A 12,769-nucleotide genomic window follows, 5' to 3' on the forward strand; every position below is an offset into this window, starting at 1 on the left:
TTTAAGCTGTGCCACGGTTTCAGTGAGTCAGTGGAAAAGCCCATCCTGCTTGTGTAAACAGTCCGTATATGTAATGTATCACTCATAAATAATTTAGCTTTGTCACTATTACACTGAAAATGTGTGAATCAGGAGATAGACACTTTAGCTTTTTCTTTTTCATTAATTCTTCCTTCTTCCTGATCTCTTCCCTCTCAGCGTTCTCCTCCCGTTTTCTCCTCCTCTTTTGGAATCATTTGCATGTAAAAGTGTGTCAGTGGATGGGAAGGAGTGTGCAGGTGGTGAAGAGGGAGGGGACAAAGTAACCGTTTAACGGACAGGTGAGGACAGACGGCTCTGTATTACAAGTCAAAACACAGAGCGCAAACTCACAGCAGCCCTGACCTAGAAAGGAACAGTGTCAACTTGAACAAACTTGGATTGAGAGAGAGAGAGAGAGAGAGAGAGGGAAAGAAAGAAAGAAAGAAAGAAAGAAAGAAAGAAAGAAAGAAAGAGAGAAAGAAAATTCAGTCACAAGGAAAACTCCCTGAGGAGCCAGAGAAAACAACTCCTGTAAAAGAGTTCAGAACTCCAGCCCTCCAGGTAAGAAATCCACACAGGACGCCGGTTATTAACCTCAGCTGCACAGTCAAGTCACTGACTGTTCATGCCTCTTCTGTGTGTGGCTTAGAACAAACTCAGCATCAACACACGTGGACTTCTCAGTCCTAGGTACTCTGTGTTCCTGAGCTAGTCTCTTCTGTCGTCGCCTGTGCCGTGTTGCATTCAACACTAAAAAAGAAAAAGAGAAAAACAAGGCTTGTACCCGTTTGTCTGGTTGTTTTCTGATCATTTCATGTTGATAAACAGGGGCACCAGGCGCAGTAGTCGGGAAATGTTTGGGAGCGTAAAGCTGAAAGCCACAGGAATGATTAGGAAACAGGAGAAGATTAATGATTAATCTCAGAGTTCCCTCTGCTTTATTATTAAAATCCGTTGGAGCAGAAAATCAACATTGGTAGGGAAATTGCTGGTGCAGTCTTTGTGTGTGTATGTGTGTGTATGTGTGTGTGTGTGTGTGTTTTGAATACATCTGGAAGGATATGCCTGATCATCTATTCATATAACTTAACGTGAGCTTTGGCAGATTTTATGACACGGTTGCACAGTGGTAAGATATTTGTACAGTAAAGCCAATCCACTTACCTTAAACCTGCCCTGCAACTCTCCTAGCCATACATTAGAGCAAATATATACTTTGTCTCTCCTCACAAAACAAAGATCATAAAGAACAAATCTTGTTGTCAACTTTATAGTGGTCAACTGACGGTTTATTTAAAAAAAAAAAAAAAAAACACTTTTACACAACTGTGAAAGGCTCTGTTGCGCAATTTTTGCAACCGTATAAAGCAGAACATGACCATACTGTGACTAACAAGTCAACATTTACTCACATATGCTAAAAGCCACCAGAGGCACTGATCTAAACTCACAATCTAAACGCACTGATAAATGTATTGTGTCCGCCACCATTTGCAAATATTTTACCGTAATGTTATCAGTCAGGTAATCCTGAGTGCCTCAGGACACTGTTTAAAGAAATTTTATTTGAAGGACAACTGCTACGTGCTTTCATCTGTGCTTTCATAGATGAAACAAAATGTTTTCTGTCCTTTCTGTTCTGAGCACCTAGTGCTGAATATGGGATGTCACCAGAGTTTTGTCAAAAAGGCAGTTTTCAATAGGAATCCCCGATAGCCAACAGCAGTAAAATTGTAGTGGTAGTATAGGGCCCTATGGTATCCATTTTACCTTAATACATTTCTTTCTTTCTTTCTTTCTTTCTTTCTTTCTTTCTTTCTTTCTTTTCAAATTCCTTTTTTTGGATTTATTTTGATCTGTTTCAGGTTTTTTTTTTTTTTTTTTTTTACCTTTACCTTAAAAAATCTTCGAAAAACTCATCTTGCATCTGCTGATGATGTCGTTGCTCCAACTGAAACCTGGAGGGAGTTGCCCGCTGTTTATTTTGTCTTGTTCTTGAGGTGGACTCTCGATTTTTAAATGGCCATTGTCCTGTCAATTGTGTGTTGACAAAACGTACAGAATAGCTGTTGGCCGTACTCATGGTACTTTTTTTTACTATGTTTCCAATGCATCTAGTAGGCGAACTCACGTGCTGAACGTGAAAATTTGAGATGTGGTTACCAGGCAACACCCTTGCACTCGTTTGGCCAGATTTGGCTATGGCAGAGTTCTTCCTGTTAAAAAGTCTCTGGCTATGCCAACTGCAAGGGTGTTTTACACCATATGGACAGTCTCAAAATGTGAAAAAAAAATCATAGGTTTAAAATGTCAACACAATCTATCAGCATTCCGGGATTCCGCGGTAATAAGTAAATACCGTTTTCCGCATCGCAGAACCGTAGGAAACCAGTAATAGTCGTCAGAGTGATGGCACAGTAATCGTCCATACCCTGTTTTCTCTGAAGTGCTTACAAAGAGCCCAAAGGAGTAACTCTGTCATGTTCTCACTGGAGCTGTCTTCTTTCTTACCACTGAAACACAGCTGAACCTGCCTGTCTAAAAACTACATTTCTGTGCTCTCTTTTTCAGGTCCCTCTCGGAGTTAGAATGCCTGAGAGAGATCCAGAGTCGCCGGCATCCTCTACAGAGCTGCAGCACGTCCACAAAGTCCGAGCTTCCGTTACCAGTGACAATCAAGCATGGGACGCGAGTCCGGAATGTGCCATCTGTTTCACAACCTATGACAACGCGTTCAAGACGCCGAAAGTTCTAGAATGTTCTCACACATTCTGCTTGGAATGCCTGGCACGGTTCACGGTCGTCTCGCCCGAGCTGGCAGGCACGAAGATCACCTGTCCGCTCTGTCGCCACCCGACGACCATCCCCGAACACGGCCCGCCGGGGCTGGCCACCAGCCGGGAGGTTCTGGATCAGCTCCCGAGCGACAAGCAGCAAGAGCAGAGAGTTTGGATAGAAGGGAAAAAACTGTGCACGTCAGACCCCACGAGGACCAACTACATCTGTATCGACATTGGCGCAAACAAGCAGGAAGACAACAGGAGACGGCAGACGGAGGGGTTTGGAAGTAGACTCTTGCGATTCCTGGGTTTCTACGGAGACTGGAAGAGGATTTTGCTCTTCACCGTGATATTACTGGCCATTTTCTTCACGATCCTGTGGCCCCTGCAGTGCTTCTTCACCACAGGCTCGCTGTCCCGTTGCTTCCGAAACAACAACGACGACACGACCAGTATGACCACGTTACCACCTTTCTTCACCAGGAACTAGTGAGAGAGAGAGAGAGAGAGAGAGTGAGTCAATGAACACAAACAACACCTGATTCAGGGCGCGAGATCGAGACAATCACATTCTGGCCCCGCAATATTCGTGCCAAAACGTTGTTTGTGACCCCCATGTCTCTGCACCTTTCTGATCCACTCTGAGCGTGTGGATTGAGAATGGAGAGGTGTACTGTTTGTCGTTTGGTGTAATGTTATTTCACCGCATTGGTGCTGTGTTCAAAGCCAGAAACACATTGACAAGAAGTGTTTGTGACATCACAGTTACGTTGGTTACAACATGGACAATGGCTCTGACATTTTATTTGCCTGGTTTCACTGTTTACGAAATCGCTCAGCCTAAATGACTCAGCTGGAGTAACTTCAAGAGAATGATTGACCCAAAGCTTAAATTTCAACTGTAAGTCCAGAAGGGGAACTTTCCACCGAAACAAGCTGTCAAACATAATGGTTTGTAATTCCCAGTGAAGACTCTGAAGCTATCAAGTCCAATTTTGATGGGAAAACATGGCTACGTAGGAGACCAAGGAAAATTTTGGTCTGCATATTTCACTTTACATATTTTAACATTATAGCGTTTTTCACAAGGCACATTGTCACAAGCAACTTTACAGGGTAATGAGTCTGAAATTCCCATTGAACAACCTTAAGCCAACAGTGAAAGTGACTAAGACTCATAAGGGGGAGCCCATCCTCCTCTGGCTGGCACAAGATTAGCTAGAGTATATGGGAATGGGAATCTCTCATCTCTTGCATCAGTAACAGTCGATGTTATGCTGCTGCACAGATTGGAAATGCCGCAGGGATAGTACAAGGGTAACTAACAACACTAGTTAAACATAAAAACAGCTAAAAATACAATTCATTCTGTTATTTTTGGATTTTCAGGTATATGCGTGCGTGTGTGTATGCATGTGTGTGTGTGTGTGTTTGTAAATAATTATTGCTCTATTCTGCGCTGAGCCTTTAAAAGCGTCACTAAATGGGTGTATCACATTATGCTGCTTTCTTTCAATGAAAAAAATGAATGAAGATGAATGATGTAAAAAAAACACTTCCAAATCTATGTTTTTGGGTTTTTTTCCTTGACTTGACAACCACTGTTGTTTGTTTGTTGTTGTTTTTTTTTTTTTACAAAAAAAAAAAGAATGACAACCTATATGACCGAATGCCTCACTGAACTTTTTTTTATATTGAATAAATCATTTGCCTAACAAATCTTTGCTTCTTCCCGTTGTTATTCATAAATTCACCTTTCAGTCACCATGCTCTCTTTAACAAACAAAAAGCTGACACCCGGTACCAGAAAAAGAACTCATTTTTGGAATCGCCACATAAAAAAAAAAAACATTTTTATTCATTTGTCAAATTAACTTTTACTTTCTACAACAGCGAAGCCACGCTCCCTTTCGGAAACATGTTTTTCATCCTCCGTCTTTGATTTGCAACTAAACCGACATTCTCAACAAGCTCAAGCATTAGGATGTCGCAGTAAGACAGAACACATGGCCTGGCGGAAGGGTTTGTGTTGAGTTTTCCCATAAAGAGTGCTGACCTGAGTGTGCGGTCAGAGTGTGATAGATGTGTCATGGGTTTGATGTATGTTCCCTATCAATGTCACAGTGTGTCACATGAGCATACTCACACTGCACGCACACGACAGACCCCGGACAGACCCCCCCCCCACAGTTCCTCTGTGATGTTCCAGGCAGGTCCTGTTTCATTCCTGTCCATCCACACCAACAGTAGACCTATTATTAAAATACTTTACCAGCTCACACACACACACACACACACACACACACACACACATGCGCAATGCTCAGTTACACAGGTTATGTGGTGAACAATTTGTCCTGGATCTGTCAAACTACTCCCAAGCATCTTTAAAAAAAAACAGATACCAAACAGACAGTGACAGAACAATCACGCAGTTCAGTCATGGAAAAAAAAAGGGATGGAAAGAGATGGAACGGAAGAGGTTTAGATGAAAAATAAAAAGGCTCTTCCTCAGTTCACCTCCTGAGAGTGATGACTGCATTGGATATCAGTTGCTATTCAGCAGAGCGACGGCTGTGGTGTCTATCAATGACAAATAACAGAAACAATATATTGCAATTACGCAAAGGCCATTTATTTGAATTCTTCAGTAAAAACTCTTACAGTCAACAGGTCATAACACTGCTCACAGCCCCGCTCAGTGTACACCCTCCCTCTCTGATAAGGAGCAGGAAGAAAGTGATTGATCCGTGTTCGATCCCAGGCGTTCCCGCGGAGCGGTGTCTATTTTAGGCTGCGTAACCCGAAGCTGTTTTGGGAGGGGAGCACACGAGCCTCCATGTGACCAGATTCGGGGCTCTATTTATATCAGACGGGGTGCGAAGGCCCCCCAGTTGCCGCCCACACGCAAGGGCACCGAGACACAGGGACATAGGACCCGCTCACGCAGAGAGACACGCAGGAGTCTGAGAGTCTAATCCAAACAAGGTAGGACATTTGCATGCTAAAAGCTCAAAGATAGGTCTTGTAGAGCTACCTGGAGGAAGCCTCGCGTTAGGTGTTGATCAGTGGGACCATAATGGAAAAGGCGACTTTTCAGTCCCAAACTCGCTTCACCAACCTTTAGGCCACAGCTGCCCCAAGCACTGATATGTTGTCAACACTGCTGACTGACTGTACGACCCTCAGGAAAAGATAAACAAGCCACTCTTGCAGGCGTATGCAGTAACAGAAAAAAAAACAACCCTGCAACTGCTATTTGGATGACACTAAACCGATACACGTATATTTTAGTAAAAAGTAGAACAACAGATGGAACTCAAAATTAACTGCTGAAGAATGCTGGAGATGAACAGGTCATGGACGACCGTGGCAATGCATGGTAAGACCCGTATAATCTCTCTTCTCTTTATTCCATACTAAGATCGGACCAGAATTCATTACGTGAAGCATATTACAGCTTTTATGAAACTTATTTTGGGCTTCACCCAAAATAATTTTATTTTCACTTTTTTCCTTGCTATATATAGAGAGTAATTGCACATCCGGCACAGCATAGAGGGCGTTTGAAGGGGGCAGACCAGCTGCGTGCCATGTGGTCTCATTGAGATTAGACCCTCTGTGCCATCATATACACCAGTGGGCACTGGGCACAGTCTGGGTGGCAGCAGAGCTGAGGTCACGTGACCGGTTTCCAAGGGGACGAAGGGACGGGGCGTATTTAGGGAGTAGGTTATTGCTTTAGCGAGTTCTCCTGGCAAACGCTATGTCACTGGACATCCGCTGAAGCGTTTCGAATAGTTTCTCTGGGTACGGGCGGCACAGGAGTCGTCTTACGCTCAGACTGGGATAGGTACCAAACGGGCAGGGGCGACAGCGTAGACTCGGGACGAACGCCACAAGCGACGTGAATGCCAAAGCAGAAAAACAACCAGACAGACGATAGTTCTGTAAACAGTCTTCCCCATTAACACCAAAGGTGCCCTCGGCGAAAGGCGATTTAATTTGCAGTGCCTTCACGTAAGAGAAAGGAAAACAGACAGGTTGACAGCAAGGGAAAGGGGACAGCTGTCCACACACAGCAGATGTGCTTAACTTTTGTTTGTCTTCGGTAAACACCTTGCTCTGGATACACTGTACAAGTTAACTCAAACACTTAAAGACCACATCTCTCTATCTTACTGATACCTAACTCTCTAACTCTCTATCTTACACATGAACAAAAAAAACCTGTTGAACAATCCCTATCCAAGAGTAATGACTTAAGTATTTTTAAAAAGAGTGAATAAACTGAATGTAACGTAGTGACCAGTTCTTGTGTTCAGTTCAGGAACAGAACTCAACGCTATTCAGTTCATTTTTATGTGTACTGTGCTATCACACCAGACATTCCTTATTTATCCAGGTAAAGGCGTTAGAAGTTAGGATAATTATCCGAAAATGTTGGCAGTTTTTTTTTTTTCACCTGAGTCATGGTCTTGTGAGAATGCATCCTCCTTCAGTTCGGCTTGTTTAAAAATAACAGGTGCTTTTCATTTGAAAATACATCTGACCTTTAAAGGTGAAAAAATAAACATCACCGTTTCACACATGATACAGATATTAACTGACCTGTTACTGACCTCAAATGACCTTCCACAGCAGAATAATGCCCAGCCTCAATCCACATCAGTACTGTGATGTGCTATAGATTCATGGTCATGTCAAGATGCTCGTTTAAATTGAACATTGTGTCAACATTAATAACATTACACATACATACTTTTGATAGATAACAGATGAAATAACAAAAAAAAAAAAACCTCAATATATGTGTATATATATGTATATGTGTGTGTATGTGTGTGTATTATTCAGGAATTATATTTATTTATTCTGCTTTTACATCTATATATTTCCTGCTTGGCACCTCATAATATGTGCATACACACACACAGACACACACACACACACACACACACATGTACATATACATATACATATATATGTGTGTGTGTGTGTGTGTGTGTGTGTGTGTGTATGTGTGTGTATGTATGTGTATATATATATATACATATAGAGAGAGAGAGAGAGAGAGAGAGAGAGAGAGATGCAGAAAACAACGAAACACTAAAGCACTTTAAAGTAATGATTCTGAGGCCAGGCACTTTATTTCCGATTTAACATAAATAAACCTCTCAATGTATAGGAAATCCATTCTGGGGTTCTTAAAATGCGTTTTTCTCTGTGTGTGTGTGTGTGTGTGTGTGTGTGTGTGTGTGTTTCAGATGCTGGGGTGTGCAGAGTGAACACACAGTGACAAATGGATGATTTAGACCACAGCGTGCTCATAGCGGAGCAGGACTGGAATAAGTTCTACGAGGAGAGTGAAGAATGCTCCCTCCAACAGCCTGATCTGGCCCAATCAGACGACTCAGGGCTCAGTGACGCTGAAGAGAGCAGACACGCAGTTCCGGAACTTTCTCGACCCATCCAATCCAGCCTTGAACATCCTGCAGTCTCCGGGGAAGGGACATCTGAATCACAGACAGACTTAGTCCAAGGTTCTGAATCCGGAATCCCGTCGGAGCAACCCGACAACACAAACAACCTGAGGACAGATAACCCGGAACCTGAACTGCGAATTCCAGAGGAGAAGTGCACACGGCAGCCTGGGCAAAGAGCACTGAGTGATTCAAATAACGCAGGAGCCATCCCCTCGTGCCTGGCCTTTGAGGTTAACGCAGAAGATCATGACAAGAACCTCACCAAAGAGCAACAAAACTATTCAAAGAATCCGGGAGGACAACAAGATGAAAGGCAAACAGAGGATAAGACTGACCAAGTCATTGTAGAACCAGTTACTCATTCACCTTGTGGCCAAGTTAACAGACATAGCAAGGTGCTTGAGCAACAGGAGACCTCAGAAACAGTCACCCGGGTTACAGACGACGTTGCAGGTCAGAAAACAGAGAAGGAGCGCTGGTTTGTGACCGTTAACGACAGTCCGGCGCGACTGAGAGCAAGCGTCTGCGCTTCTGGCCAAAAAAAAAGAAGAAAAAAAAAAAGCTCTAGAAAGTCGACTCACCGCCGCCCAACGTCAGAGGGACAGTGCCCTCTTTTTAGGAGTGAGACAGAGGCAGAGGGAGAAGGAGATAACGAATCAGATGCAAAAGACAACCAATTTCCAGAACTTCAACATTCGAACACAATTCCTCGCAAAGTCCCACAAAATCTTCAAGCAGGTTCCTCCTGTGCTCAACAATCTATTTTATCCTCTGTGCATCCACTTGAGACAAAGGATTTTATGGAGCCAACTTTTTTACAAAAAGGGTCCAGTTCAGCGTCAGGTTTTTCAAATGTTCTCGAAGCGAAATTCGCAGAACGTGAAAGTGAACAATTTTTTAAGAATCATCTGCCGCTGATCTGCATATCCGAGTACCAACCAGAAAACGCATTGGAACAAAGGATGAAAAGTGATACTGAAGAAACCCTGGATGACAAAGAAACCACAAAGATGAACGCGTTTGTCATCACAAAAAACTCCACTCTCTCTGCCACTTCAAACTCACTGTGCCAATCAGCCCCTAAACATGGTCAACAACTAACATTTGAAGATTTAAGTCATCTCACACCACAACCAACAAATAATCAAAGCAAAATCTCAAAGATGTACAAAGAGCAAACAATGGAATCAGGAACTCAAAGTCAAGGTCAAAATGTCAGTCACACAGGAAATCCCCCTCTATTCATTCTTGGGGCATCTATGCCCTCTGATCCCTTCGACGAATTCCAGCTACAGGATGAGCATTTGTCGCAGTCAGGTCATGTGATAGGTGAACCGATGCATTGTCCCGAGGGGACAGAAGGTCAGGAACCATCTAACGAGAGAACCGCGATATTGGACGAGGCGCTTGGCCCGACTCGACCGATCTATGCCATCTCCTCCTTCTGGGATGAGATGGAAAAACTGACCATAAATGACATCTTGCAACTTAGAATAGCTAATAACAGGTCTCCACTGAGAATGCGCATTGACGAGGAGACTGCCCCTACGGATGACAACATCCTCCATCTAATGGATCAGGGTCAGGGCAGTTCTAAAGATGAAAGTTTACAGGACAGTGTTTCGGTTGATGACACTGCAGACTCTGACTACTTCACACATTTGGACGACTCCAAGCCAGACCGCTCAAGCTGCGAATTCTCTACTTTCTCTGATTTCGACGAAGAGTTTCTGCAGATTCTGCAAAGCGTGAGTGCAACTCCTACTCCTGAGCCTCAAGACGCTGAAGAGAAAAATCAAAGTTTTCTGGAATCCACTGACACGAAAGTGTTCTACCAAGATCAGACTTTGGAAGCAACCATCCTGAGCCATCACCGTAAGTCAGAAGACCTTATGATGCTGCGCTCTGAAAATGGAACCCCTCTGTACCTCTTTCCAAACTCAGACTCACAGGACCTACTCCTAAGCACTTGTCAGGACCCAGATTTGAGCCCTATTATTGTGGAAGGTAGCAATGCTGTGAGAGCAACACCCTCGCCCGTTTTATCCGTTAGCGATATTCTAGATGACCATTTCCTGATGTCCTTACAAGAGATCTTTAAAGAGGATTGTGACGAACAGGAACCTCGGGCAAGGTCGTGGGACAGACCCAGATCCACCGTCCCAATTCCATACTCGGACAATTTGTCCGTGTCCGAGTCCTACGATTATTTTTTCTCGGATTTTGAGGTTGGAAATCTTTTCTTCCCTTCAAAGGAAGGCTTGCAGAAAACCGAAGAGAAGACGGTCCCTATATTTTCCACCTCTCACCCTGTGGTAAGAGACGCGGCCTTCCCAGAGGTGGAGGAAATCGTAGAAACAGAGGAGGAAGATGAATGTGCTCCAATCCGGGTGATGACTCGCTTTAGCAGCCAATCCCAGCACAGAACAGAGGCCTCAGCCACTCCAGATGCGTACTTTTACACAAACCAAAGGAGAAACTGGAAAAGCCTGTTCTCTCTAAGAAGAATCCGACTTCCTGAAAAAGGAATGAGTTGGTGCAGACAGGCCAGTTCCTGGGTCTTTCCTGCAATTGCCAGGAAGGCAGACTGCACTGTGTGGGAATCTGAGTGCACCAGTGCAATACCTAAGGTTGCCACAGTCAGTCCTACACACCCCACTACACTCCAACTGGACGACCTGCTCCTCCAACGGTTTGCAAAGCAACAGAGACATCTGCAGACAGCAATGTCAGTCACAAGTAAGTCCCTGCATGTTTCATTACACCGAATGGAATGATCCAGTGGATCTGACTGAAGGTTTTGTGGATCTTGGAACCGTGTTCAGAAAAGGGGCCAAGTTTTAAATATCAGGTCAGGCTGACTCTACCGCGTTTAGCATATCAGGAGATAATTCTGACAGGGAGAGCTATCAGTAACAATGTTAAGATGCCTCTTTACTTTAGGAAACATTTGGAGTTCAGTACCAATACCTGTTGATTACCAAGACCCTACCTTTTTTTTTTGTCTAAATCTTTCTTCAAATAAAAATTCCTGTTGAAATATATATTAAAAGACCAAATGTTACATGATATTTTATCATAAGTTTTTAATAATATAATTTGTTTTGATGTTTCTGCAGCTTCTAGTGCTACTAGTCCAACCAGACAGTTAAGGTGGTTACCACAAACAACATTTGTGCTAAGTATCTATTTTGCCGGGGTTTTTTTGTCCTGTAGAGAGAGATGGCTTCACCCTCTCGATAAAGCAGGCCGACATGTGCCTAGTCTGCATTGCCTTTGCATCGTGGGTACTGAAGTCCACCAATCCACAGTCCGCAGACATGTGGAAAGCAGGTGAGGTCCAAACTTGATCTTACAAGCTCACGCCATCTTTATTCGCTCCATCACCATGACCATGACCATCACCACCATCATCATCATCATCATCATCATCACCATCATTATGTTGACACAACAGTAAATTAAACACAACAAAATTAAGTAATTTATTCAGATACTGTAAGCACATACAATTAAATCAAATGACCTTTGTTCCTCTGCATTAAATTCTCAGCTCTATTGGCAAACGTGAGTGCCATATCAGCCATCCAGTACCTGCGACAATACATGAACGAAGAGAAGGCTCAACTTAAACGATGATGCTCTAACTGTCCAGTTTTCAAGGATTCCGCACATGGGGCCAGTGTATAGGAAAGGTTTTGCACAAATTCACAGCCACAAAACACTTTTTTTTTTTTTTTTTGGTAAATGTACATACAATTAAATCATAACAGTCCTGATTTTATTTAAAACAGCTCCTTTGCTCAAATAAACTGCTTTGTTAAAAAGACTATTTTGTAAAAGAAAATACATACAATGAAAATCCATTATTTTTATAGCTACAGAAAAGACCTGTTGAGTTCTAGGTATCCAGGTATTGCTTTGCAGTTTAAGAGGTTGACATGGACCAGAAGAGGGCATTGGCAAGGTTGTATATGTAAAAGTCCATCTGTGCTAAAACATTGCTATGTGATTCACATCTGAATAAATGCATGTATTTTAGAAAAAAAAAATAGATCAACTTCGACAGTAAGAGTTTATTTTTTTTCTCTAATAACCATAAACGTAGAACTTATATTGCCAAAGTTAGACAAAAGTACATTTTGTTTTCAGTACAGAGAAAATAAGATACATTTTAGTACATGTTCATCGAGGAATTAAGTGATACACAGATAACACTGCTAGAAATTGAATTGATCAAAGAAAGTGCCAGAACGAACAACGAATGTTAAAAAATTTCATGTACATGTAAAGGTTAACAAAAAAAAATCGAGGAGGATCTGTTTCAGTGTGCATACAATCTGGTCTCAAAACACAATTCTCGTTTAGACAAAAAAAAAAAAAAAAGAGAGATAAACAATAACAAAAGGCAGCAATCAAGAAAACAGAGGTCATGACCTTACGAAATCGTGTAGGCATTTTTCATGTCACATTTAAAAAGAA

General features: G+C 42.7%; 2 protein-coding genes across 2 annotated transcripts; both read left to right on the forward strand.

The window, feature by feature from the left end:
* Nucleotides 1-499: 499 nt before the first annotated feature.
* Nucleotides 500-3,474, forward strand: LOC115814786 (RING finger protein 223). The gene is made up of 2 exons (XM_030777740.1): nt 500-582; nt 2,593-3,474. The coding sequence occupies exon 2, from the start codon at nt 2,611-2,613 to the stop codon at nt 3,289-3,291; it is 681 nt and encodes a 226-aa protein (XP_030633600.1). The 5' UTR covers nt 500-582; nt 2,593-2,610; the 3' UTR covers nt 3,292-3,474.
* Nucleotides 3,475-8,103: 4,629 nt separating this feature from the next.
* perm1b (PPARGC1 and ESRR induced regulator, muscle 1b) lies at nt 8,104-11,926 on the forward strand. The gene is made up of 4 exons (XM_030778441.1): nt 8,104-9,021; nt 9,577-11,026; nt 11,504-11,620; nt 11,841-11,926. The coding sequence occupies exons 1-4, from the start codon at nt 8,104-8,106 to the stop codon at nt 11,924-11,926; spliced, it is 2,571 nt and encodes an 856-aa protein (XP_030634301.1).
* The last annotated feature ends 843 nt before the right edge of the window (nt 11,927-12,769 follow it).

The sequence above is a fragment of the Chanos chanos genome, chromosome 6 (genome assembly GCF_902362185.1).
Source record: "Chanos chanos chromosome 6, fChaCha1.1, whole genome shotgun sequence".
NCBI lineage: Eukaryota > Metazoa > Chordata > Actinopteri > Gonorynchiformes > Chanidae > Chanos > Chanos chanos.